The sequence below is a fragment of the Mus pahari genome, chromosome 4, assembly GCF_900095145.1.
Source record: "Mus pahari chromosome 4, PAHARI_EIJ_v1.1, whole genome shotgun sequence".
In the NCBI taxonomy this organism is placed as follows: Eukaryota; Metazoa; Chordata; class Mammalia; order Rodentia; family Muridae; genus Mus; species Mus pahari.
In genome coordinates, this window is record NC_034593.1 from 97093218 (window position 1) to 97114859 (window position 21642).

The 21642-nt window shown below is 52.9% G+C and overlaps 1 protein-coding gene across 3 annotated transcripts; it reads right to left on the bottom strand.

Moving 5' to 3' along the window:
* Positions 1 to 252: 252 nt before the first annotated feature.
* Positions 253 to 20988, bottom strand: Kcnc4 (potassium voltage-gated channel subfamily C member 4). 3 transcript variants are annotated; one of them, XM_021195915.2, is made up of 4 exons: positions 20052 to 20988; positions 9472 to 10408; positions 7427 to 7630; positions 253 to 1372 (listed from the first exon to the last, which is right to left on the bottom strand). In XM_021195915.2, exons 1-4 carry the CDS (start codon positions 20742 to 20744, stop codon positions 1311 to 1313), a joined length of 1896 nt encoding a protein of 631 aa, XP_021051574.1. In that variant the 5' UTR covers positions 20745 to 20988; the 3' UTR covers positions 253 to 1310. The 3 variants fall into 3 exon arrangements, with proteins under 3 accessions (XP_021051574.1, XP_021051575.1, XP_021051572.2); XM_021195916.2 differs by having other exon boundaries at positions 255 to 1434; XM_021195913.2 differs by lacking the exon at positions 253 to 1372 and adding an exon at positions 5102 to 5438.
* Positions 20989 to 21642: the final 654 nt, after the last annotated feature.

Consider the following 21642-nt stretch of genomic DNA (forward strand, 5'->3'; position numbering starts at 1 on the left):
GGGACCCAGGAGTTTAGAGTTCATTTCTTTCCTGCAGGTCACTTTAGAGACTGCCTTGCTAGCTGTAAATTGCAGGAGCTGAGCCACAGGGAGGGTCCCTGGTGGGGACTCAATTAGGCTCAGGTGTTCTTGCACACCTTAGACACAGGTGGTAGCTTCGTTGGGATGAAGAGAAGCCCACCCACCCCCACCTTCCCCCACCCCCACCCCCACCAAAGACCCACAGTCAGAAAAGAGAGGCGAGGCAGATGCTCTCAGAGGAGCAGCAGGACACTCGGAGGTCTTTATTGATACTCGAGCACAGCATGACAGTTGAGGGCATGCAGACAGGGCACAGTGGGCCCAGCCTAGGCATGCCTCAGACACATACACAAGAGGACGGCTTTAGAAAAGGACTGACCAATACCAAGGTTGGGCAGGAAGGGCCGAGGGAGGGGCAGAGGCCAAGGCTGAAGGGGTCACCCGGCCTCTGCTATTGCACGCATCCTCTGGCCACTGGCCAGGAAGTACAGTATTGCAACTGGTCTCCTCTCGCCCGAGGTGTCCCCTTCTCAGACCCCTGAGCCAGATGGGCAAACAGATCCCCTTCCATCTGCCCAGCAGCATCTTTGAAAAGAAATGGACAAAGGAGACACACAAAAGAAATGAAACTCCCCTCCCCTCCCCTCCGTCACAGACACAGAAGGGGCATTGGAAGGAGTGACAGAGGCTGCAAAAGAGCCCCTAGAAATGCCCCACAAACTAGGGTGTGGGGTGGGAGGTAGAACCCCAATCTGGGGTGGGGTTGGGCTAGTGAAGCAGTGACCCCGGAGGGCAATCTTGCCTTCAACTGACTTCAACAGGCCACCTGCTGGCAGGGGAAACATCCCCAAGTAAGAGCAGCCTGGGACCACCCAGCGGGAGGGGCAGGTCCCAGGTACACTCTTCCTGGGACATCCCATACACGTGGTCAGAAGAAACAATCCATGAAGGAAGGGGGAGGGGAAACAGGGTGGGAATAGGACTTGGGAGACATAGCCTAACGATGAAGACAGACCACCAGTAGCACGTGCACTACACACAAGAGTATATAGTATGTATGAATATAGATACTATATGTGCATATATGTCTCTTCAATGTACAGTAGAACAGAGTATCAGACCCAGATGGCTCTGGGCCCTGAGAGTCGCATGGGAGGTTTTTCCACCAGTCTTGTGCAAACAAGGATATCTGAGTCTTTCCCAGCAAAAGATTCGTGCCTGGGTTCCAGAGTTTTCCTAAGCCTCTGGCTTTCTGTCTGTCTGTCTGTCTTTCTCACGTTGGCGCCACTCTAAGAGAGGGTGAGGACTTCAGCGTGGGCATAGTTGGACGAGAGGGCGTCTTGGCAGGTCTCTGTGTTTAAAGAGCACAGGTGTGAGACACTGGGACGCACGCTTTCGGCTCAACATTGCCTTCTGGCGGGGGGCAGGGTAAAGGATTCAGCAAAAGAAAAGGAGAAACAAAAAAACAGAGATGTTAGAAGGAAGCCAGCCAGCCTCTGACCCACAGGCTGTGGACTTAGGAACAGCCAAGAACAGAGCTGGAAGGCATAGGGAACCCAGAGCTAAGAGGCGAGGAAGAGCTGGGTGGGGTGGTACAGGAGTGGAGTGAGCCCTTCATTTCTCCTCTGCCATCCCACCTCCAGGCCATGGAGACCCAGATGATGCTGAAGCTCAGGTAACCATTTCCAAGAACTAATACCATCCCTGGCCTTCAGAGTTCTAATGCAGCAGGGAGAGGAACCATAGCACACGCTACATAGCTGAGCAGGGAGGTGGGGGGAAAAATCCCCCTGTCCACAAGCCATGGGGACTATAGCTTATGGACAACCACTCCAGCTTGTCTCTACTCAATTTATGCTCTACCCCCAAAGAGCTCCATCTGCCCTCACCACCATGGACGATCCCACTATCCCAAGCAGCAAGTGAAGATGTCTCTAGAGTGTGGAGCCATGTTATCCCCAGCCCCTGACTTCAAAGTGATAGTAAAGTCCTGAGGCATGGTGGGGAGATGGGCAGAGGGCATATGCCACACTGGCACACAGCATCACTAAGAAAACCCACAACCTCAGCTTCAGATATCCGAGGCTTGCGTCTTTTTCCCTAGTTTCCAGTGGTGGCACAAGCTAGATAGCTAGGGAGACTAGGCTAATAGTGTGGTGGAAGTTTCAGCCTCCCAGACTGACTATTATAGCTAATAGGTTTACAGTTAAAGGTGGACATGTTATTTGACATTCAACTCGGGGGTTTCCTGGCAGGTTAAAAGCTTTTTTTTTTCCTGCTAAAAACATGTTTTCATTTCAGAGTGACCTGTTACCATCTCCTTAAGACAATGGCCCCAACCCTCCTCCTTAAACACTGCCCCTTAGCCTTCTATGGTTCCTTCCTTCTCTCTGAGTTGTATCCCTCAGAAAACCACAGAGGAAGCCTTAACTCAGAGGATAAGGCAGGGCTACCCTTTGCCCTGTTTTCCAAAAAAGTGATCTGTCCGTGTACATTCAGAAATACCCAGCTATTGGTCTCTACTCACAAGGAAAAGGGGAGTGGCTTTGGGTACTCTACATGCAGGTCACACTAAGATGCACTGGGCAGAGAATGGCCTTGGGTGGCTTTTGTCTTTTGTCAATGGTTTCTATGCTCTCTGTCCTTGGGGTCCTCCGATAGTTGGATTCTTTCTAGGAGTCTTTATCTGGAATCTAACCTACATAACTCACCAGGAGTTGGTGCCGGAGCTTCTGAGGGAAACTGACCAGGGTCCTGCCGTCTTAGACACTTTGTGAATGGCAGCCTGAGCTAGTACTCACCATCCCCCTAGCTGTAGTTGAACAGTTGCCTTCCCACTGGTGGTCTGTCACAGCCACCTGTCTTAAAGGTTGGGCTGTGAAGCTAACTCTAGGGATGTCAGTAGTACTGGCACAGACTGGAAGGTAAGGCTAGGAGTTCGTTCCTGGGCTGCCTGCTTGCCCTTTAAGAAGGGGCCCAGCCCCCAGCTACAGGGCCAAGTTTCTAAAAGCCAAAGTGACAGATCCAATTCCAAGTCTGCCCCAGGGAAATGTTAACTGTGTCCTCAGAGTCTGGGTGGGACAGACTTTTCTGCTAGTGAAGAATAGTCAAGGCCTGGATGGGCCTGAGGCTGTACCACTTAGGCCGGGGACTATAGTATATATGGAGGGTCTGTCCATGACGCAGCTCTTCTTTCCTAGGACCCTGGGCAAGCACGAGGACAAACAACATACCTAGTTCTTCCACTAAGTGGGTCCCTGTCTCTTCCCTGTTGAGCCAGGAGATAGGGGGAAGGGCATGTATAGGAGCCCATCCCCCCAACAAAGCATTGGGGGCTTCAGCCTGGCAGACGCACTGTGTTGCCCAGGGACATCTGTGCCCCCCACAGGGGTGCTATGAGCATGCCCATCCCTGTAGGAGGGAAGAGGGGAGGAGGCGCTGGGTGCCGTGGAAACTTGGGCTCCTGACAACTTGAGGGCTGCCACAGAAATAGCTGCCTCAGCTCCCCGAACCAGAACGGCAAGTCAGAGAAAATAGCTGTGGTACCACTAAACTGGACACCTGGCTCATCATGTCTCTGTCAGACCACAGTCTCCTAGTGCCAGGAGCCCTTCCGGGTGGGATGAACCTGCTACAAGGAGCTGCATTTCGACTTAGCATCATACCCTACCCCACAGGCTTCCCTGCCCACAACCCCTCTCTGCATCTCCGTATCTCAGAAGACATGTCGCTCTGAAAGCAAGGGACAGTAGGCAGGCCCTATAGAACTCAGCTCAAGTGGAGTATCCCAGGGCCTGCTCTAACAGACCTGCTCAGAGGGTCATCTCGTGTTTACTCAGTGCTGACAGACACGTTTGTCACCTACTTTGCACGCTGACCACAGGAAACAATCTTATACTTAAGCCTGGGCCACCTTTTGAGTTGCCCTCCTTGGTCCCAGTCCCCTGCCAGGCCCCTAAAGCTATTTCAGATCTCTTGATTACCCTGGAGGGAGCATATATGGGCCTTATTTAGTTGCTCCCTTTTCAAAGTTGCATAATCTGACTCTAAAATTGCAAGGCACGTGGCCCTGCTGTCAGGTCAATTCCCATCAGGTGAAACAGGAAATGCCATGGTGTGGCTTTTGTTCTTTAGCCCCAGGCTGGGGAGGGGGCTTATTGGGAGCAGGTGGGGCCAGTGGCAGGTGTGGGTGGGATAGCTTCTGTCTCCTCACTTCCCCTCAGCTGGCCCTGTGCAAGGTGTACCCCTGCTCACCCAATGACTCACAAACCTGTTGTGCTCCCGGGCTCGTTAGGTAAATGAATACACTTAATTATAGAAATTAGATGAGTCTCTGGTTCTGGCAGGAATACAGAGCAGAGGCTGGGTGGGAGTGGCAGGTGACTCAGAGGCAGGGCTGGGAATCTGAGGGAGCGGGAGAGGGAGCAAACTGTCTCGGAAGCAGAGGAAGCAGTATGGAGAGATGCTGCGGCGCGGGGCACAGATGGGATGCTGGGTGGGCCGCAGGGTGTCACCTGCTGAATCTGGGCACAGGCCCCAGGGAGGAGGGCCTCCCTGCACCTAGACACCCTGCCCAGGGCTTGCACCAAGCCTGGGGCTTGGATTCTAGGAACTCCCACCTGTGCCCCATGTCACAGCTGGAAAACACCAGGTCCGATTCTCACGGTGGCTCTAGCCACAGGTGTGGCTGTTCTAAGCAGTCACATGTCCTTTACACCAGCAGAGATGCCCCATGAGACAGCCTTGTTACCTGCTGATCTTGGTATGGGGTGGATAGACAGACAGACAGACAGACAGGCAGGCAGGCTGTTTGGTTATTAGTTAAAGGCCATAAGGAATGCAAATGAAATGTCTGTGATTAAAATACAAATGTAGGTATGACTCGCAGGCAAGCATGAGCAGCTCCAGAAACTCCATGTACCACAGCAAAGCCTACAAGCTCCTGAACTGGAGGCAAAACCCAGAGATGCAGGTCCTGAGTGTGTGAGCACCGATGGTTCAGGAGACTGGTTGTGAGGGAGGAGCCCTGTGAGTATCTCTTCCTTGCACTCAGGCTCCATAGCTGAACATCTGGGGGAGCCTGGTGCTGTGGAGGTCTGGCTCAGGGACTCAAACTCTCCATCCTGACAGAAGTTCCTGTCTGTTGTTCTCTCAGACCTCAGGAGGGATAGAGGCTGGGGTGGCATGTCAACACGCCAGTTTAGATGTGCATCCCAGTGTCAGAACTGAGGAAGGCCATGGGTGTGGCTAAGGACCTGAGTGGCCAGGTGGGGGGCTGGTAAGAGGGTGGAAGGGGGGCGAGAGCAGGAGCTTTCTCGGAGGATAGGGCGAACTGTACCGCGATGCCAGTGGAGACAGCCCCAGACTGGATCCAGCTGCTCCAGCTATGTTGTTTAGACTCCGGGACTTTTCACAGCCTTGATGAAGAAAAGGCACATGGGTCAAAGAGGAGCTTCTCCTCATCAAGGGAGCTTCTCCTCATCAAGGGAGACTCTGCTGGGTAGGGAGGTGGCCTCAGTCTGAGGTGGAGGAATCTCTCCTTGCTGGGAGTAGCTTCCTGACGATCTCCTGGGCTCCTGAGGGCCGACCATAGGACCTGTGCCCTGTCCTGGTTCCCTCTATCTCTTTGGTGGTCCAGCTGCACAGTGACCCCACAGCTTCCAGGATGAATCTTTTCCAATGAAGCATCGCATGCACTCCTGGCTCATTGGCAACTACTGGTTAGTGATGGGTCAGTTTGATGGCTGGAAAAAGCCTAGGCTCACCTTCTCTTTGCCCTAGGTCTAGATAAGTGCAGAGAGGCATGGCATGGGGGAAAGTTGTTAAGTGCATACTGGGAGTTTGGTGATATTAATTGCCACACTTGCTTAGCGGGCCCTGTTTCCCAGCAACCCACCTGTTCCCTCTCGAAGGTCACTCTAATTGGCTGAGCTACATGCTTGTTGCCAAGAAGCAGAGTGGAGGCATCTTGAAAATAGAGCAGATGGGCCCCAAAGGCACCCCAGGGAGGCAAAGTGGAGGGATGCAGGCTCTTCTGCATGGTGCCTGTACATGTAGGAGCACCTGCCAGCAGGGCTCTCCTAACTTGTACTCCCATAGTCTCCTCCACATCCCTGCTTCTAAAAAGCACCTCCCAGCACCAGAGGGGAAGTCAGGGTGTTCATCACCCAGCTCTGTGCTCTGAAGTCCTCCATAGGAGTAGAGGATGCATTTTATATCGTTGCTTAGCAGGCTGCAGCCTGAGGCCAGCTCTCTAGGTGTAAAAGAAGATGCAGTAGAATTGCTGCATTCTTGAGGTGGAGAGAGAGAGAGAGAGAGAGAGAGAGAGAGAGAGAGAGAGAGAGAGAGAGAGAGATCCAGAACCTGAAGACTGGCTGCAGGATTGGCAGGTGAGGGTATATGAGCTCTGAGTACTCTACCTATAGCCATTTATCTGGGGCCTCTGGGCCTTCTCCTTCCAGGTGCCAGACTGCTGTTCCTGTTGCTGTTACTCCATAAGACATGTACCCAGCAAGTCTGGAGGCCCACCTTTCAGAGATTCTCAGCTCTGGGTTCCTAGGAATCCCATGGGACAGTGCCCAGGGAGTCTACCTGGGTAGAGAAGCTAGGAGCCGTTTATTAGGGTTCAGAAGCTTCACGGGCTACTCCTGCAGCAACCACTACCCTTGACGGACTCAAACCGGTCTCAGCCTGGGACCTGGGACTGCAGGAAGTTGAGTGTGGGAAACCTAGTTGGTTGAGGAGTGGTCAGAGGGAGAACTTGGTGGTGATATTTGTTTAGGGAGAATCACAGCTTCTCCTTGGAAATAGGCAGGATGTTAGTGAAGATTCTGACTCAGGAAAGGCAAAGTCAAGTGGGAAAACAGAAAGCACAACAGAAAACATAGAGGACAAGGGTCTGGTCTCGAGCCTCGTGGTTCTCAGCCATCATTGGCCCTTGTCATCCTAACGGCTTCTGCTTCTCTCTCTCTCCATTAAGGCTAAGAGTCCCTAGCTGCACAGCCCGACTTCAGCTCTGTCTCTGCCATGCACTGGGAGAGTCTGTTTCCTCAGGGGAAGCTTTGGCAGTGTTTAGGAGGCCTAGGGAAGTGGCTGGGTACGACCCTGTGGGCTAGGCCTAACTGCTGCTGCAGGACCAGAGTGGGGGAGGTGAAAGAGTGTGCCCTCAAATGTCTACTATTGTGTGGATACCTCTGAGGGAGGGGCTCCACAGGGGATGCTAGAGACCTTGTTCATCCAGACACTGGCAATTTAGGATATCCATTCTAAAATCGAGGGCGTATCCAAGGCAGAGGAGATGGTGGCCACGGGCTCAGGGGAGGGGGAGACCTCAAGCTCTGAGGGGAGGCCTGGGGAGACTCAGCTCTGGGGGGGCTCCCCACCTGCCCAGCCCAGGGAGCCATACCTTTCCGGACACTGCCATCAGCACAGGCATAGTCCCCAGCACTGAGCAGGAAGCAGGCAGCTGCCTTCTTGTTTCTGTCCCGCGTGCCTGAGCGTCTCAGGGCCCGACGCTCTTCAGGGGTGGGGTCCAAGGCCAGGGGCTGGGTGAGGCCAGCTCCCTCCTCATCAGAAAGCACCGCATTAGCATCGCCATTCTGCTTAGAGTCTGGAGGAGGACAGAGAGAAAGGAAGCTAAGATGGTTACTGGAGCTTACTTCCTAAGGGGAGCTACTTGGGGTCTCAGACCGCAAAGGCAGAGTGCCTGTGCTTGCTCTGAAGGGTCTTCTCTCAGCTTTGGCTCAGAGCCTCCTTTGGGGGCTGGACCACAGCTCAGACATCCTACAGCAGCAGTACTTCCCAATCGGGCTTGTGAGGATGTCCCTGGAGATCAATCCTGGCAGGCACAGGTTCCCATTTCCCCTCGGGTCTGGCTCAGGTAGGCTCTTGATGAGTCTGCATTCCTCAGAGACTACCTGGCTAGTAGGGATAATGGGTGGTGGCTCTCGTGCCAGACATACTCAGAAGTGTCTCTGGCTTTCTCTCTGTACCACTTAAGGCAATTACTCTTTTCCTCAGGCACCCAGGCCACGCTGAAGGGCTTAGAGCAGGACTCTCTTATGTCTAGGAAGATGAAGAAAAGAGCTTCAATTCAAGCCTTCCCTGTGGGGACCAACTTGCCTTTTTTTGAAGAGTGGCACAATCACTATGGGCCTGACTGTATGTGATGGAGTTACCTGGCCTAAGACAGTGGCTCTGGCATTGGCCATGCAAAATCCCAGTGTGGCCAGATAAACAGGACAAGGGCCTCCGTGCTGTGCATGTCTGTGCATGTCTCACAAGGATCTGCTCTGAGCTCTGACTGGGCCTCAAAACACATCTTAGATTCCTAACAGGCTCAGGAAGGGGCACCATTGTAGTAGTGCAAACAGACGGAAGCTTCTCTACCAAGGTCTTCATCAAGGACGATCCAGAACCTAGTTAATCCCAGAGAGCAACTAACCCCAACACAGGCGAGGTCACGGGCAAGTGTCTCAACTCAGGCCCCTCTCTGGAGAACTAGTCCCACTTCGAGAGTTTAACCAGGAGCTGCTGCTTCCGTCTCAGCTCCACTGAGCCCAGCCTCAGTGGCCTGATAGCCAGTCACGTTCCATCCCTGGTCTACAATCCCTGGGAACCCTGCCCATTTGGTCTGATAGCGCTTTTCTCGTCTTCTGGCCTCCTCCCATGTTGTTGGGGACTATGCTGATTTTCCTTCTTGTCTCCTGACCCAGAACAGGAGTAGAGTTTGCACGGAAAGACAGAGTGATGCTTGATCTTACTCTCTTCAGGACACAGACATTTCTCCTTCCGTTTTGCTTCTTATAAAGATCCTGGACTACTTCTCCCTTGGTCCCCCTCTATCCATGTCAAGCTGTGAGCCCAGGACTCACTCCAGCTATACTGAACAGAAGGCAGCCTCCCACTGCTGTTACATTATCACAGCTATTAGGCCAAGAGAGAGCAGATGTGAATGTTGGGAAAGAGGTGACTCATGTGTCGATGCACCTTGGAGGAACAGCTGCCCTGCTCTCTGCCTAATCGTGTCAGCACTGGCATGTGTTCTACTCTTTCAAAGTGTGGCAGAGCCACCACCCATTTGGGTCTCATCAGAGTAGGGTAGGATATTGATATGTCATTCTCATTGATAGCTTGTGCCCAGAGGGGAAGGAACTGGCTTCTGGGAACAAAGCAAGGTGGGCAAGAAGGGACTAGAAGCCAGTCTTTCTAACATACAGTCCCCATGTACTGTCCGCATATCCTACATTGGAAGGATAGCTCACTCCACAAACACTGGTGTTCACCAAGATCATTAAACCGTGGGACCAAAAGTTGCTCTTAATAGTTTGCCCTCCCAGAAGCTCATCTTACACACAGTGAGGCTTGCACAATATAGCAAAGACCCAGATTTCAAGGCCTATGGGAGCTCCCTTGGCTACGTGGGGGAAAGGGAACCTAAGCCCTACTCACCAGCCCGTTTCCTCTCGACCACACCCTCTTCCCGGGCAGGGGGGCTGGTGTCACTGTAGGTGCTGTCCCGGGGTGAAGTCTCCTCAGACTTGCAGTATATGGGCGACTCAAGCTGGGGTGGCCGTGGTACGTGCTTCTTTCGCTTCTTGGGCAGCTTCTGCTTGGCCATAGCCAGGGAGTAGTACATACCAAAGTTATTGACGATGACAGGCACGGGCATGGCAATGGTCAGCACACCAGCCAGCGCACACAGCGCACCCACCAGCATTCCTGACCACGTCTTGGGATACATGTCCCCATAGCCAAGCGTTGTCATGGTGACCACAGCCCACCAGAAACCGATGGGGATGTTCTTGAAGTCGGTGTGGTCGTTGCCCCGCGGGTCAGATGGCCTGGCCCCAATTCGCTCGGCATAATAGATCATGGTGGCGAAGATGAGCACACCCAGGGCCAAGAAGATGATAAGCAACAGGAACTCATTGGTGCTGGCCCGGAGTGTGTGGCCTAGCACACGCAGCCCCACAAAGTGGCGCGTGAGCTTGAAGATCCGCAGGATGCGTACAAAGCGTACCACACGCAGGAAACCCAGCACATCGCGAGCTGCCTTGGAAGACAAGCCACTCAATCCCACCTCCAGGTAAAAGGGTAAGATGGCCACAAAGTCGATGATGTTGAGCAAGTTCTTGACAAAGTCCAGCGTATCAGGGCAGCACACAATGCGAACCAGGAACTCTAGAGTGAACCACATCACGCACACACCCTCGATGTAGGTAAGAATGGGCTCTGTTTCTACCTCCCGCCGGAAGCGCACGCTGGTGATATTCCCAACCCGGTGGATCTCCGTCACGTTTCGGTCAATGTTGAAGGCCTCATGGGTCTCCAGGCAGAAGGTGGTAATGGAGACCAAGATGAAGAATAGTGAGGCAAAGGCTACCGCCTGTAGGCCAGAATAAGACATGGCTGTCAAGTCAGTGATAATTGGCCCCATTGCGAACAGTGACCTCTACTCCTAGAACACAAGCATACAGGTTACTAGCCCATTGCTAGTCAAGGGGTAGGATTAAGGTAGAGACAAAAGAGGATGCATATGTGCTGACGTTCTAGGGTAGTGGTTCTCAACCTGTGGGTCTCGACGAGGGTCAGATATCAGATATCCTGCACATCAGGTGTTTATGTTTCGTTACAGTAGCAAAATTACACTTGTGAAGTAGCAACTAAATAATTTTATGGTTGAGGATCACCACAACACCAGGGTCTGTATTGAAGGGTTTCAGCATTAGGAAGGTTGAGAGCCACTCCACAGATCTAATGATTCCTAATCTTTGCCAGAGTGCCCGGAAGATACAGGCTGCTTTTCTCTGGAAGCCACAAGTCGGGACACCATAGCTGCCTGGCCCTGCCTACTATAGCACTGCCCGTTTCATACTTTAATACTTCACAAATTGTGGTGTGTGGACAAACTAGGTAAAAAAAAAAAAAACCTTTCAAGTGCGGTTGACTCGGAAGATTAGGGAAAGGTCAGCACTCCCACTGTCCTCGTAAATCCCCAGGTGTATGCCACAGACCACAGCGGCAAGAAGCAGGCTCTTGAAGGAGGGGGTCTAAACCAGAAGCACCGATGCATGGAAACAAGTTAGAAATACAAATCCCAGCCACACAAACCTACTGAGTGAGAAACTTGAGGGGGACAGAGAAGTACTCTAGTAAACCATCTAGTTTGCTAAATCACTCAAGGTAACGGTCCATTGTTTTAAGGGATGCCAGAGACAAGGGCTATAAGGAATAACCTCTTTCTGCCAACTGACCTTCATGACCCCACCCACCACCCAGAGCCACCTTCTGCCTGGGTAGCCAGTCCAGGAAGGGGGACATATATGGGCCAGGACAGGAGATAGGTGGCTTTCTCAGAACAGCCAGTGTCTACCTGATGTTAGCTGGGATGCTGAGCTCCAAAGTCGAAGTCTGTACTTAACAGGATGAGAATGGCGGCAGACATGTGTCAGATGATCTGACGGCCACGGGGATCTCAGCTAGAATGGTGACAGCAGAGTTCGGCAGAGGAACGGCTGGACTAAGTGGCCAGCCATTATGAATGGAGATGAGATTCGTGTGTAATAACACCAATTACAGAGCCTTCATCTGTTATTCATTCCCTTTCATTCAGCACTGTCAGACGCTCACTGTTGAGGTCTAGCCTCCTGTCACTGCTGCTCCTGCTCGGCGGACAGGGTTTGGCTCCCCCCTTGGGAGGAGGACTGAACCTATTCAGGCAGCTGAGACAAGTCTCTGGCTGCACGTTTCACAACCCCATACCTGCACTGCTCCATTTTCTACCTGACCTCGTCCTTATCCCCACCCAGTGTACAGTCAGGTCTGCCTGGCAGGAGCTTCCTTCTGGTGTGCCTATGGTAAAAGGGGCAAAGCAGTTCAAGATTCCAATGGGAAATAAGGAATATGGAAAATCAGGCCGAAATCCATATTCCTGGACCTCTGGGGTAGAAACAAGTCAAGGAAGGAATTTTGGACACGAAATTCACCATCTGTCCTCTTCCTGGAACTATTAGGCACCTTAAATGTGTCACTGCCTTCAGTCTTCCTAGTGACATAGAAGGCAGATTCCATCTTTCCACTTTACATAAAAAGAACCAAGGTCATATGCCTATTCTGTAGCCATACTGCCCAGAGCAGGTAAGAACCAGATGTGAACCAAACATCATATAGTCTGTATATTTCCTTTACACCCTTAAACCATATCATCTTTACTATCCCCTGGGCAGAGTCATTTCTCAGGCCCAGGAATATAGGTCCTGATTACTGAGCCTGGTCCCTCAGCATGAGGATGAGCATGTGTGCCTCCATAGGGCAAGTCTCCCACCATACAGTCGTTACTTCCTTTATCCTTAAACTAGGACAAGCAGATCATAAACAGCAAGGAAGGAACACACTGGGGGGGAGGGTCCACAGACTCTTTCCGTACTCTACAGCTCTTCCTACCTACTCAGGAAAATAAATTTTAAGTGCTTTTGCTGGCCTCTTGTCTCCTCCCCTGAGATATGGGCTGCCAAGACAACACAGGCTGCTGCAGGTTGTGGCTGTGGCCATCCAAGGTCCTGGCTCCACCCTGTGCTTCCAGAAGCAGAAGGCACCAGAGTGAGGGGTGGGAACAGAACACCTAGTTTTGCTAGGAGACATAAAAGTGCTCTCTCTCTCTCTCTCTCTCTCTCTCTCTCTCTCTCTCTCTCTCTCTCTCTCTCTCTCTCTGGGACCGTTAGCCAGCAGAGTCAGCCCACCTGGGAACCTGAGCATGAGGTTAATTAGCGTTTTGGAAAAACAAGGTCAGAAAGAGCTGCCAAGGGGTTGAGCCCTGGGAGCAGAGGCAGGAGGGAGATGTCCAACCTTCCCCACTGCCTGCCTTCCTCAGCTGCCTCTGCCACAGGCACTTACAGCAGGCCCCGACCACCATCATGGCGGCAGAAACAACCCCAATCCTGTGGTCTCCTTGGCTTTTTTTTTTTTTCACAGAGCTGTCCCACAAATGGCCATAAGGTTGTCCGGGTCCTTTAGGATCTCTGGTGACCTACAGTGTGCCTTTCTTCTACATTGCTCTCCAGCAGTTGTTTCCTTAAGTGGCCGGCTGGTGTAATTGGTGCTTTTTGCTGGGCCTCATCCTTGAGGGAGGGATACTGTTTCATTTCCCACAAGGCCCTTGACTCAGGCTGCCTGGCACAGAAGAGATCCCAAGAGACAGCAGCTATAGCAATGGCATCCTACAAGAGGTCGCAGCCTGTGCTTATACCCTAGCCCCCCCCTAAGCTGTACTAAAGGTCTGTTCATTGTGCCTGAGCCCCCCTGTCATCAAGCCCTGCACTGCCAATCTGAGGGCAAAGCTCAGCTAAAGAGCTGGCTGTCGCCTTGCTGGGGTGTCTGTGGTCTCTTATGATCAGTCAGGTGAGCGGTGTACCCTTGCTGTCCTTCTCTTTATGTGCTGGGACAGTACAAGTACCCACTTCGAAGTACCACCACAGGATAAGCAAGCTTCAACACAGCACATGCCTAGGATTTGCTAAGCATTCCATAAAATGGTGACCAAGCTGAGGTAGAGGTAGTATCTGGGGGACATCCCCCACCCCACATCTAAAAATGACTAATCATTGAATCCTCAGAAGTGTATACAAGTCAACTCCCTTTGAGGTTTTGGAGACAAAAGAACCCAAGGGCTAGAAGTGATTTGTCCTGGACTCCATGCCTGAGGCTGTCTGTCTCCTCTCTCCTTGGCATAAGGACACAGGCTATGGATTCTAATGGAGGTCAAAACCACCCAAGCAGAAAATAGCTGAATGAACCCGCTGTGCCTGCTAGAGGAGGTAGGTGGGCCTCAGCATCCAGGATTGGAGGCTCCTGTCATGAGTGCACCCTTCCTTACGGCTCCCTGTTCTCCTGAGACACTCCCCACCCCCAAAAAACACATATGCTGGCCACTATGGCTTCCAAGGGACCCATCCATATCTAAAGGCCCATAGTATTGCAACTACCAGCCAAATTACCAGCTTTTCCTCCTACTCCACTGTCTTTGAACAAATTAAAGGTCACACTTCTGGGTTCTAATTAGGTTCTGTTACCAACTGCCTATGAGACCTCAGTGACTTTCTTAGCCCCAGCTAGCCTTAGAATTTACAAAGCGGACCCAACTAGCCTGAGAATCATCATTTACAAAGTGGAAACTTGAACACCTACTATGTGCCGCCATGCTGGGAAGAACAGGAAAAATAGAGACAAACATTCCTGCCCTTTGAGTCTTCCATCCTTGGGGAAAGAAACTGCTAACAATTAAACAGATAGCTTACATTGCATACCCAATGGTATGAGCTTTATGGACGCATAGAGAAAGGAGGAGGCATGGAATAGGAGCAGTAATTCAAACAGGATGGTCAGCTCAGATCGCAATGACAAGGCGAGGCCTGAATGGAGATCTAAAGGAAAAGCTGAGTTCCCCAGGCAGCAGGAACAACAGCACAAAGGCCCCAAGACTGCAGTCTTAGAGGGACAAGACTCTATCTAATCTGGTTGTCCTGAGAATTAAAAGAAATGATAGTTGTGAAACTTAGCACAGAGCATGGAGTGTCTGGAAGCTGGCACAGGCTGGGTGAGGGGAGAGGTGACAGACACTAGTCAATGGGAACTAAATACAATCATTGGGGGCTGGGGAGGGGAGTCCAAGGAAGAAGGGCCAGGGAGACAGATGGACAGATAAACATAAGGAGACTCATGCCCAAAAACCTATATTAAGGAAGACGTGTAGGAGAAGGAAAAATTGAGAGCACAGCCAAAGACGCTTGCAGAGGAAGATCCGTGGAGCTTGGGTGAGGGGCTGAGCCTCCTGGTAAAGCCAGAGTTTCCTACCCAGACAGTGCTGAACAGGGAGTAGGGTGCCCTGGGGTTAACAGAAAAGAAGGAACAGGGCCAAGAAAGGCAGCTCCTGGCTCCTAAGTGGACATGCAGGAGGTCCTAGCCTAGCTGAGGGCCAGTCCTCAGCTATCAACTCTGGCTGTAAGCCAGCCACTGGAGCTGACCTTCACCTGAGTTCATCCTTGCCGAAAGGTCTCACAGGCCTGTCCAGAATCTGTGAGTCCTCAACCAAATGGGATCTGCTCCAGCCTGTCTAAGAGCCTCTCAGTCCATGTCCCATGCAGACCTGTCGTCCCAGGGAGGACAACTCCATCCCTGACTCCGCAGAGCTGGGTGTCCTGTGTTTTTTATAGCACGCCTTCTTTTAACCATTATCCAAGGAGGTAAGTCATTATCCTACAAGGCCCATATGGCTCAACTTTCTATGTTCTCTTAGAAGCCCCACCCCATTTGGAGGTGGGACTCAACATTCCTCCTTGCCTATTGGACTTTATCTTTCACACCTACCATAGCACCCACCACAGAGCACCTAATGTTACCATTTCTTGTCAGCGAGCTCTCTCTACTACCATCCATCTGCCTGTTCTAGCTCTCCTCAGACTCCTGTACTCTTCTTTACATATCTAGAGCCCAGTGTGTAGCTGTCACACAGTAAGTGCTAGGTAAGTGGGTTGTTTTTGTTTTTGTTTTTGGTTTTGGTTTTTTGAGACAGGGTTTCTCTGTATAGACCTGGCTGTCCTGGAACTCACTNTGTAGACCAGGCTGGCCTCGAACTCAGAAATCCGCCTGTCTCTGCCTCCCGAGTGCTGGGATTAAAGGCGTGTGCCACCACGCCCGGCGGTAAGTGTCTTCTAGATGAGTAGAATCAAGGTGACCATGGCTTCTTCTCACAGGACTGGCAACCTGCCAGAAGATGGGATTAGCCACCTAACTGAGGCTAGAGGTGACAAAGGTATGCCCAGGAGTGCCTCCAGATACCAGTCACTTAGCACCTTGACAGCTCTCTAGAGTGGGCCAAACCTACTTCCTGACAGGACCCCATGCTATGTGCTGGGTGACCAGTTCATGGTCAAAAGGAAAATGTAGCAGGAAGCTGGGCCATCATGGTATGCTGGTTGTACCCAGGGCGTTGTGACTACCCAGCATTTACACTAGCAATGTCCATGGTGGAGATTAAGGATCAAGGAGCCAGCTTTCCCCAAGGCCCAGCTACCTAACTCTGCTTCTGCCTGTTCTTTTCCTTAGATCTCCAAATTTAATTGCACTCCCCTCCCCCACTCCACATTCCAACAAAACGGTGACAAACAGAAACAACTCATCATCCAGAGACAAGATGCTCTGAGGCAACGTTGATCTGTTCAGAAAGAGGAACAGCTCTGAGAGGAGCCTGGGGGGTTGCCTAAGGCAGCATCCGCAGCCGTGGGCTGCCCAGGGTGGACTGGCACTGCCCTTCATGTTCACCCTATCTGATCACCCTAGCTTAGATGGCCCAGCTTCAGCAAGGGCTGGCTCTCACTAAAGACTGTCATGAGCACTGTGACAACCAACCATGTCAGACCGTTAGAGGGGCATGCGTTTTGTCCCTCTGTGCCACGCACGACCTATTATATTTATTTGTAACCAAGTTTGGCCTCTTGTTTTTCTTATCAAAGTCACCTGGTGAAAAGGTGAAAGACAGGAGTCAGACCCAGACAATTCTAGACCTGATAAGAAATAGAGAAGTGGATACAAGTGGATCCGGAGAGGTTTTCTGGTGACAGCCACCCCCACCCTACCCTGCCCCAAGCCTTTCTGGGCTGGAGCTACCAAGGCTTCTAGAGTGGCTGCAGATGTGGACTCACATGACCTGGGTTTGGATCCTAGTGCAACTGGCTGTGCTGTCACTGTGTCACTGTGACTTGGTGTTCTTGTCTGTTGAGATGAAAGATTCCTACCTCTCCTGAACCAGAGGAGGTAGCGGGAGAAAGCCCAGTCAAGCACCTAACACACAGTAGATGCCTGAGAAAGAAGGACATTCATTTCTAGCTGCCCTCCTGAGACAGGTGGGGATCCCGTGATTACCCCACGTTCTGTTCTGAAGGGAAACGTGGTAGGAAAAAAGATCCACCCAGGAACTGTAGCTGAAAGAGAAGGGCTGTGGCCCTTTCTTTATGCAGCTGATCACTGAGTTAAATCCAACTCATCTTGAGATTTCTAAAGAACCGAGCAAGGAATCAAGGCAGCCTAGGGTCCCTTTAGGTAGGCCTCTAGTCGGCGCTCAGAAGGTACAAAGCAGGATTCTATAGATCTGCATGCTGCCCGGGCCCTCCTGGCTCCTACTGGGTTATACAACAACCAAGGGAGCCTTTGCCCTGCCCCAGGGCAGTGTCCACGAGAGGCTGAGGACAGAACCAACCTGCACTCAGCTCAAGCCACAGGAACAGAACTGCAGGAGCAGCCTGACTACAGTGAAGTCAGCAGGGGTGATGTCCTGCCTAGGAATCTCCCTGAACGGACCAGCTGATGGCCAGGCCAGTAGCTAGGCAACAGGCTTTCCTAATTAGTTCAGTTCACTTTCCGTTTGTGTCTGTTTTGCTCCTGTCATAACGCACCAGTCAAATGACCGGACTGTTGTATGTAAAGAGATGGCCTTGAGGCCCAGAGCACGACACCTCTGCCCTCATGTGCCCTCCTAGGTGACACCTCGAGTCTACAAACCCCTAGTGTTGCAAACTCCTTCTGGGGAAACTCCAGCTGATTGGTGGTATGCAAGAGCACAGATCTCCTGTGGGGGACAGTTCTGCCAACTTGGGGGTCAGTGGAGAAAATAAATGCAGCTTCAGAACTCTATGACACTGCAGAACTCTGCGACACTGCACCCTCGGGTCTTAAGGAGGAACAGGGCAAGTGTCCCTTCTGGTGTTCCCTTTGACTTCTGAGTACCATTGGTTCCTGAGTTCCTGATCTTTATTCACAGAAGGAAAGAAGCTCAGGACACCAAGCAGACTGGAGCAAGCAGCTAGACACTGCTCCACCCTGCTAACAGCTTCCTTCAGTGGGGAGAACACGTGGCAGTTACAGGAGTAAAGGCTTAAGCACAAAGGAGCCCAGGCTTTGATTCACAGCCCTGCCACCAGTGGTTCACTTGCTGCCAGCCTCAATCTGTTAAATGGGCACTGTATTAAGTTCATTAGGAATAATAGAGATTAATGTAATATCTTCATGGCAAAACCCTGGAATTAGGATGCTTGGTGAAGAGCTGGGTCCCCCACCCCTTTTTTAATGAATTGCGTATTCCTACTTGTGTGTCCAGGAACAACTCAGAATTGGTCTCTGACTGTGTTCTTCCGCTGTGGGCAAGTCTTTTGGCTTCTGTGCCAGCCAGAGCTCCACAGCGTGATCCGCATCAGCACTAATGATCTGGCGGTTGGAAACTCAGGGTGGCTTTGGCAAGACAGTTTATGTGTCTGAATCTTGGTTCCTTCCTTACTTAAAGGGGAGAATTAACCCTCCACTTGATGGTAGAGCCTCTCACAATTCCAGAGGGGAATTGAGCAGAGGTCCCAGAATGCTTTGAAAGAGGGCCTGGCTCACTCAGTCAGCTCTTCTAAGAACTGTTTCCTTGGCTTGTCCTCTTTCTGCCGCCTCTCTACCCCACAACTTTGTCTCAATGACTTGTGCCTGACTCGCTTTCCTAGTAAAGACAAGCTAAGGGCCAACACTGTCAGGGTTGGTTAGCTCACAACAGAGGAGCACTGGTCAGGGGCATCACTGTGTTCCCACCTTCCTAGCTGATTTCAGGACAACAAGGCCGCAAAACAAAGCAGTCGAGGTAGACGGAGGCCTCGAAATCAGACTTACAGTGGCTACCTCAAGTCCCTGTCCTGCATGGGACCTCTTGCTAAGACCTCTACCCCCCCCCCTCTCTTCCAGGCAGGAGATGCATTACCCTGGCTTGGTATTTACACCAGACTAACCCATCCCTTTACCTGCAATCTTCAACCCTGAGCTCTCCCCTGGGTAGGAAGTGGAACTTTTTCTCCCATGGTTAGGGTGAGGACCAGCCCATGGGGTGTTGAAGAGAGGTAGTGAGAAAGGCTTTGAGACTCATTAACATGACAACTTGGGGTACCAAAGGAATCAATCAATCCAGCCTCAGCTTCCAGAAGCATACCCCAGACACAGCAAACACACTACTTTTCTTTTTTTTTTCCTTGTCTCCCAGACAGGTTTTAGGCAAAGGCTATGAGATCAGATACCAACCTCCAGGCTTTTCTATTTTTAAAGTCTAAAGCCATCTTCAGGATTTTAGCTGCCCTAGGATAATGGAGTGAATAAATACATACCTCTCTAGAACCCCCTCCTACCTTCAGGACACACACTAGGTCTTGTCTAAATCAACCTGTTTCCCCTGCTCTGCACACGTTCGTTTCCAGTGTAACCTGAACCAGGGCTTTCTGGGAAGCCACTTTGTGCTGCAGCAGAAACAAAAGAGCAGTGACAAATCTGGTATCTTCACCAGGAAGCTTGTGGCTGGCCACTGTCCTGAGATCCTGAAGAGCCTAAAGCGGGAGGCTTTTCCTGTCTACTCTATCATGTCAGCAACGGCCAGGCTGTGACCGAGGTACAGAAAGCCTTGGGGCATGGCCTGCTCCTAGGAGAAAAGGTCCTCAGTCAGGAGAGGAGGCCTGGGTTCTGGGGGATCTCTGCCCTTTATGAGACAGGTATTCTAGAAACTATGCCCCATTCTCTGAAATCCATAGGTGCCTGCACACAGAGCTGCTGGCAGGATAGGAACAAGTTAAGTGTCCTACATAATCCACGGTTCCTTCTCTTGATCCGGCCTCACCCCTGAAAAAGGCCAAGTTTAAACTCTCCAGGACGTTGTGGTCCTGTGGAAGGCAATTGTGCTGTCAAAAAGGAGTGAGAAATGCTCAAGTTGAAGGCTTGCCACCCACTGAGGGGCATGTGCCAGAGCAGACAGCTTGGATCAGGTTCAAGTAGTAAGTTAAGTGTGTGCAATCTCTTGATGGAGCATGCAGGAGACAGAGGGGGGTGGGTGTTGGGAGGCAGGTAGTTATCATCTGCCAGGTACCTCAGTCTCCTTCCAACCCCCTCCCCATCTGACCTACCAACACTAGCCCCAAGAAACCCTTGGGCACGGACATGGGGAGACCCTGGCTTCTGCCACTCACCCTGGCCGCCCGGGATGAGTAGGGATCCTCGAAGAGCGCCCACATTCGGGGCTGCCAGCCACGGCACCCTCCGGACCCAGCACCAGGGCCAGAGCCTCCTTCATGGGGGCCCAGGCGCTGCAAGGCCAACTCCCGCTCATCGTCGCCAGCCTCGTCGCCTGGCCCTGCGCCACCCCCGCCCCCGTCCGGGCTCTCGAAGATGTCCAGTGCCTCCTCAGCATCGCGGTGCTGCCGGTAGGTCATCCAGCAGCAGGGTTCCACATCTGTTTCATCGATACCCCAGAAGGTGAGCTCTTCTTCAAAGAGAGGCCCACAGACGTCTGCGGGGCAATGCAGCTTGCCCGTACGGTAGTAGTTGAGCACATAGGCAAAAACACCCGGGTGCCGATCAAAGAAGAACTCACAGCCCCCGCCGCTGCCGCCGCCGCCACCGCTGCTGCCGCTGCTGCCTGCACCGCCGCCATCTGACTCTGGCCGACCCCCGCCGTCGGGATCCGCCAGCCAGGCAAGGCGGGTGCCCGGTAGGGTGCGCAGGGTGCTGCGGTAGGTCTCATGTCGCGTGCCGCCCACGTTGATGATGATCTTCTCCGACGCCTCGCCCTTGGCCATCTCCTCCTTCAGACATGTTTTGGACGGAGGCTTGTTCCCCGACTTGCGCCCGCGGTAGGAGGAGACACACACCGAGCTGATCATAAGAAGCGCTGCGGGGCTCCGGCTTGGGGCGGCCGCTGCCCTCCAAACACCCTTCCCAAGGAGGCAGCGTCAGAACGGGGAGGGGGAGGAGACGACAAGGAGGAGGTGGAGGAGGAGGAGGAGGAGGCAGGAGGTGGTGGCGGCCCCTTCTGCGGAGTGGCTCTGCCCCTGCCTCCCCCCCCAACCCCCCCGGGGCGCGGAGCAGGAAGAGTTGGCTTTCTGTGGTACACAGGTGGTTGGGATTTAGGCAGGCAGAACCTAGTGGAGGCAGGAGGTGAAGACCTGGGTCGAGGACTCAAACCAAGGGGTCCGGGGTCCCAGGAGGTAGGGGCAAGCACAAGGATGCTCCGGGCCGGGGACACGCCCCCCCAACCCCAGAAAGGCAGAGAAGCGCACAGTCCCAGAGCACTGCGAGGGTCCGCGGCGCGCGCGCTCACACTCACACGGGCCACCCTTTGGCTCCTAGAACGCGGCGAGCCCGAAGGCGGCAAGGTTTCTCCGGGCGGCGGCAGCGGCGGAGGCAGCAGCGTAACAGCAACAAGTCCTCCGAGCCGCTATCGGGGCCGGGCGGATGCTCCTACGGTAGCCAGAGCTCTGCGGGGCCGGGCAGTGTGCGGTCAACTCGAGGCGGCGGTGGCGGGCATGTGGCCTGTTTCCCCCATTCATAAATCCAGCGCGGAACACCGATGGCGGGCGGGGTTGAGTCGAGCGAGACAGACCAGCGGGTGGGGGTTGCTCAGGACCAGGCGGCAGGAAAACAAGCGCGCCCGCAGCAGCGAGCCCGGGTCCTGCGTCCGCGGCCGGGAGCTGCGCCGGGCTGGGTGCAGCGCTGCGGGGGCCGCGCCGGGACGAGGGGGGGTTCAGACGGGGCGTCCTGCGCGGCGCAGAGCCTGGAGGG

Excerpts from the sequence above, each read along its gene's own strand:
- Kcnc4 (XM_021195913.2), bottom strand. The coding sequence starts at position 20,744 with ATGATCAGCTCGGTGTGTGTCTCCTCCTACCGCGGGCGCAAGTCGGGG. Across the intron at positions 7,631-9,471 it reads GGTCGAGAGGAAACGGGCTG|ACTCTAAGCAGAATGGCGAT; the intron begins GTGAGTAGGGCT and ends GTCCTCCTCCAG. Across the intron at positions 5,439-7,426 it reads TGATGGCAGTGTCCGGAAAG|GCTGTGAAAAGTCCCGGAGT; the intron begins GTATGGCTCCCT and ends TTCTTCATCAAG.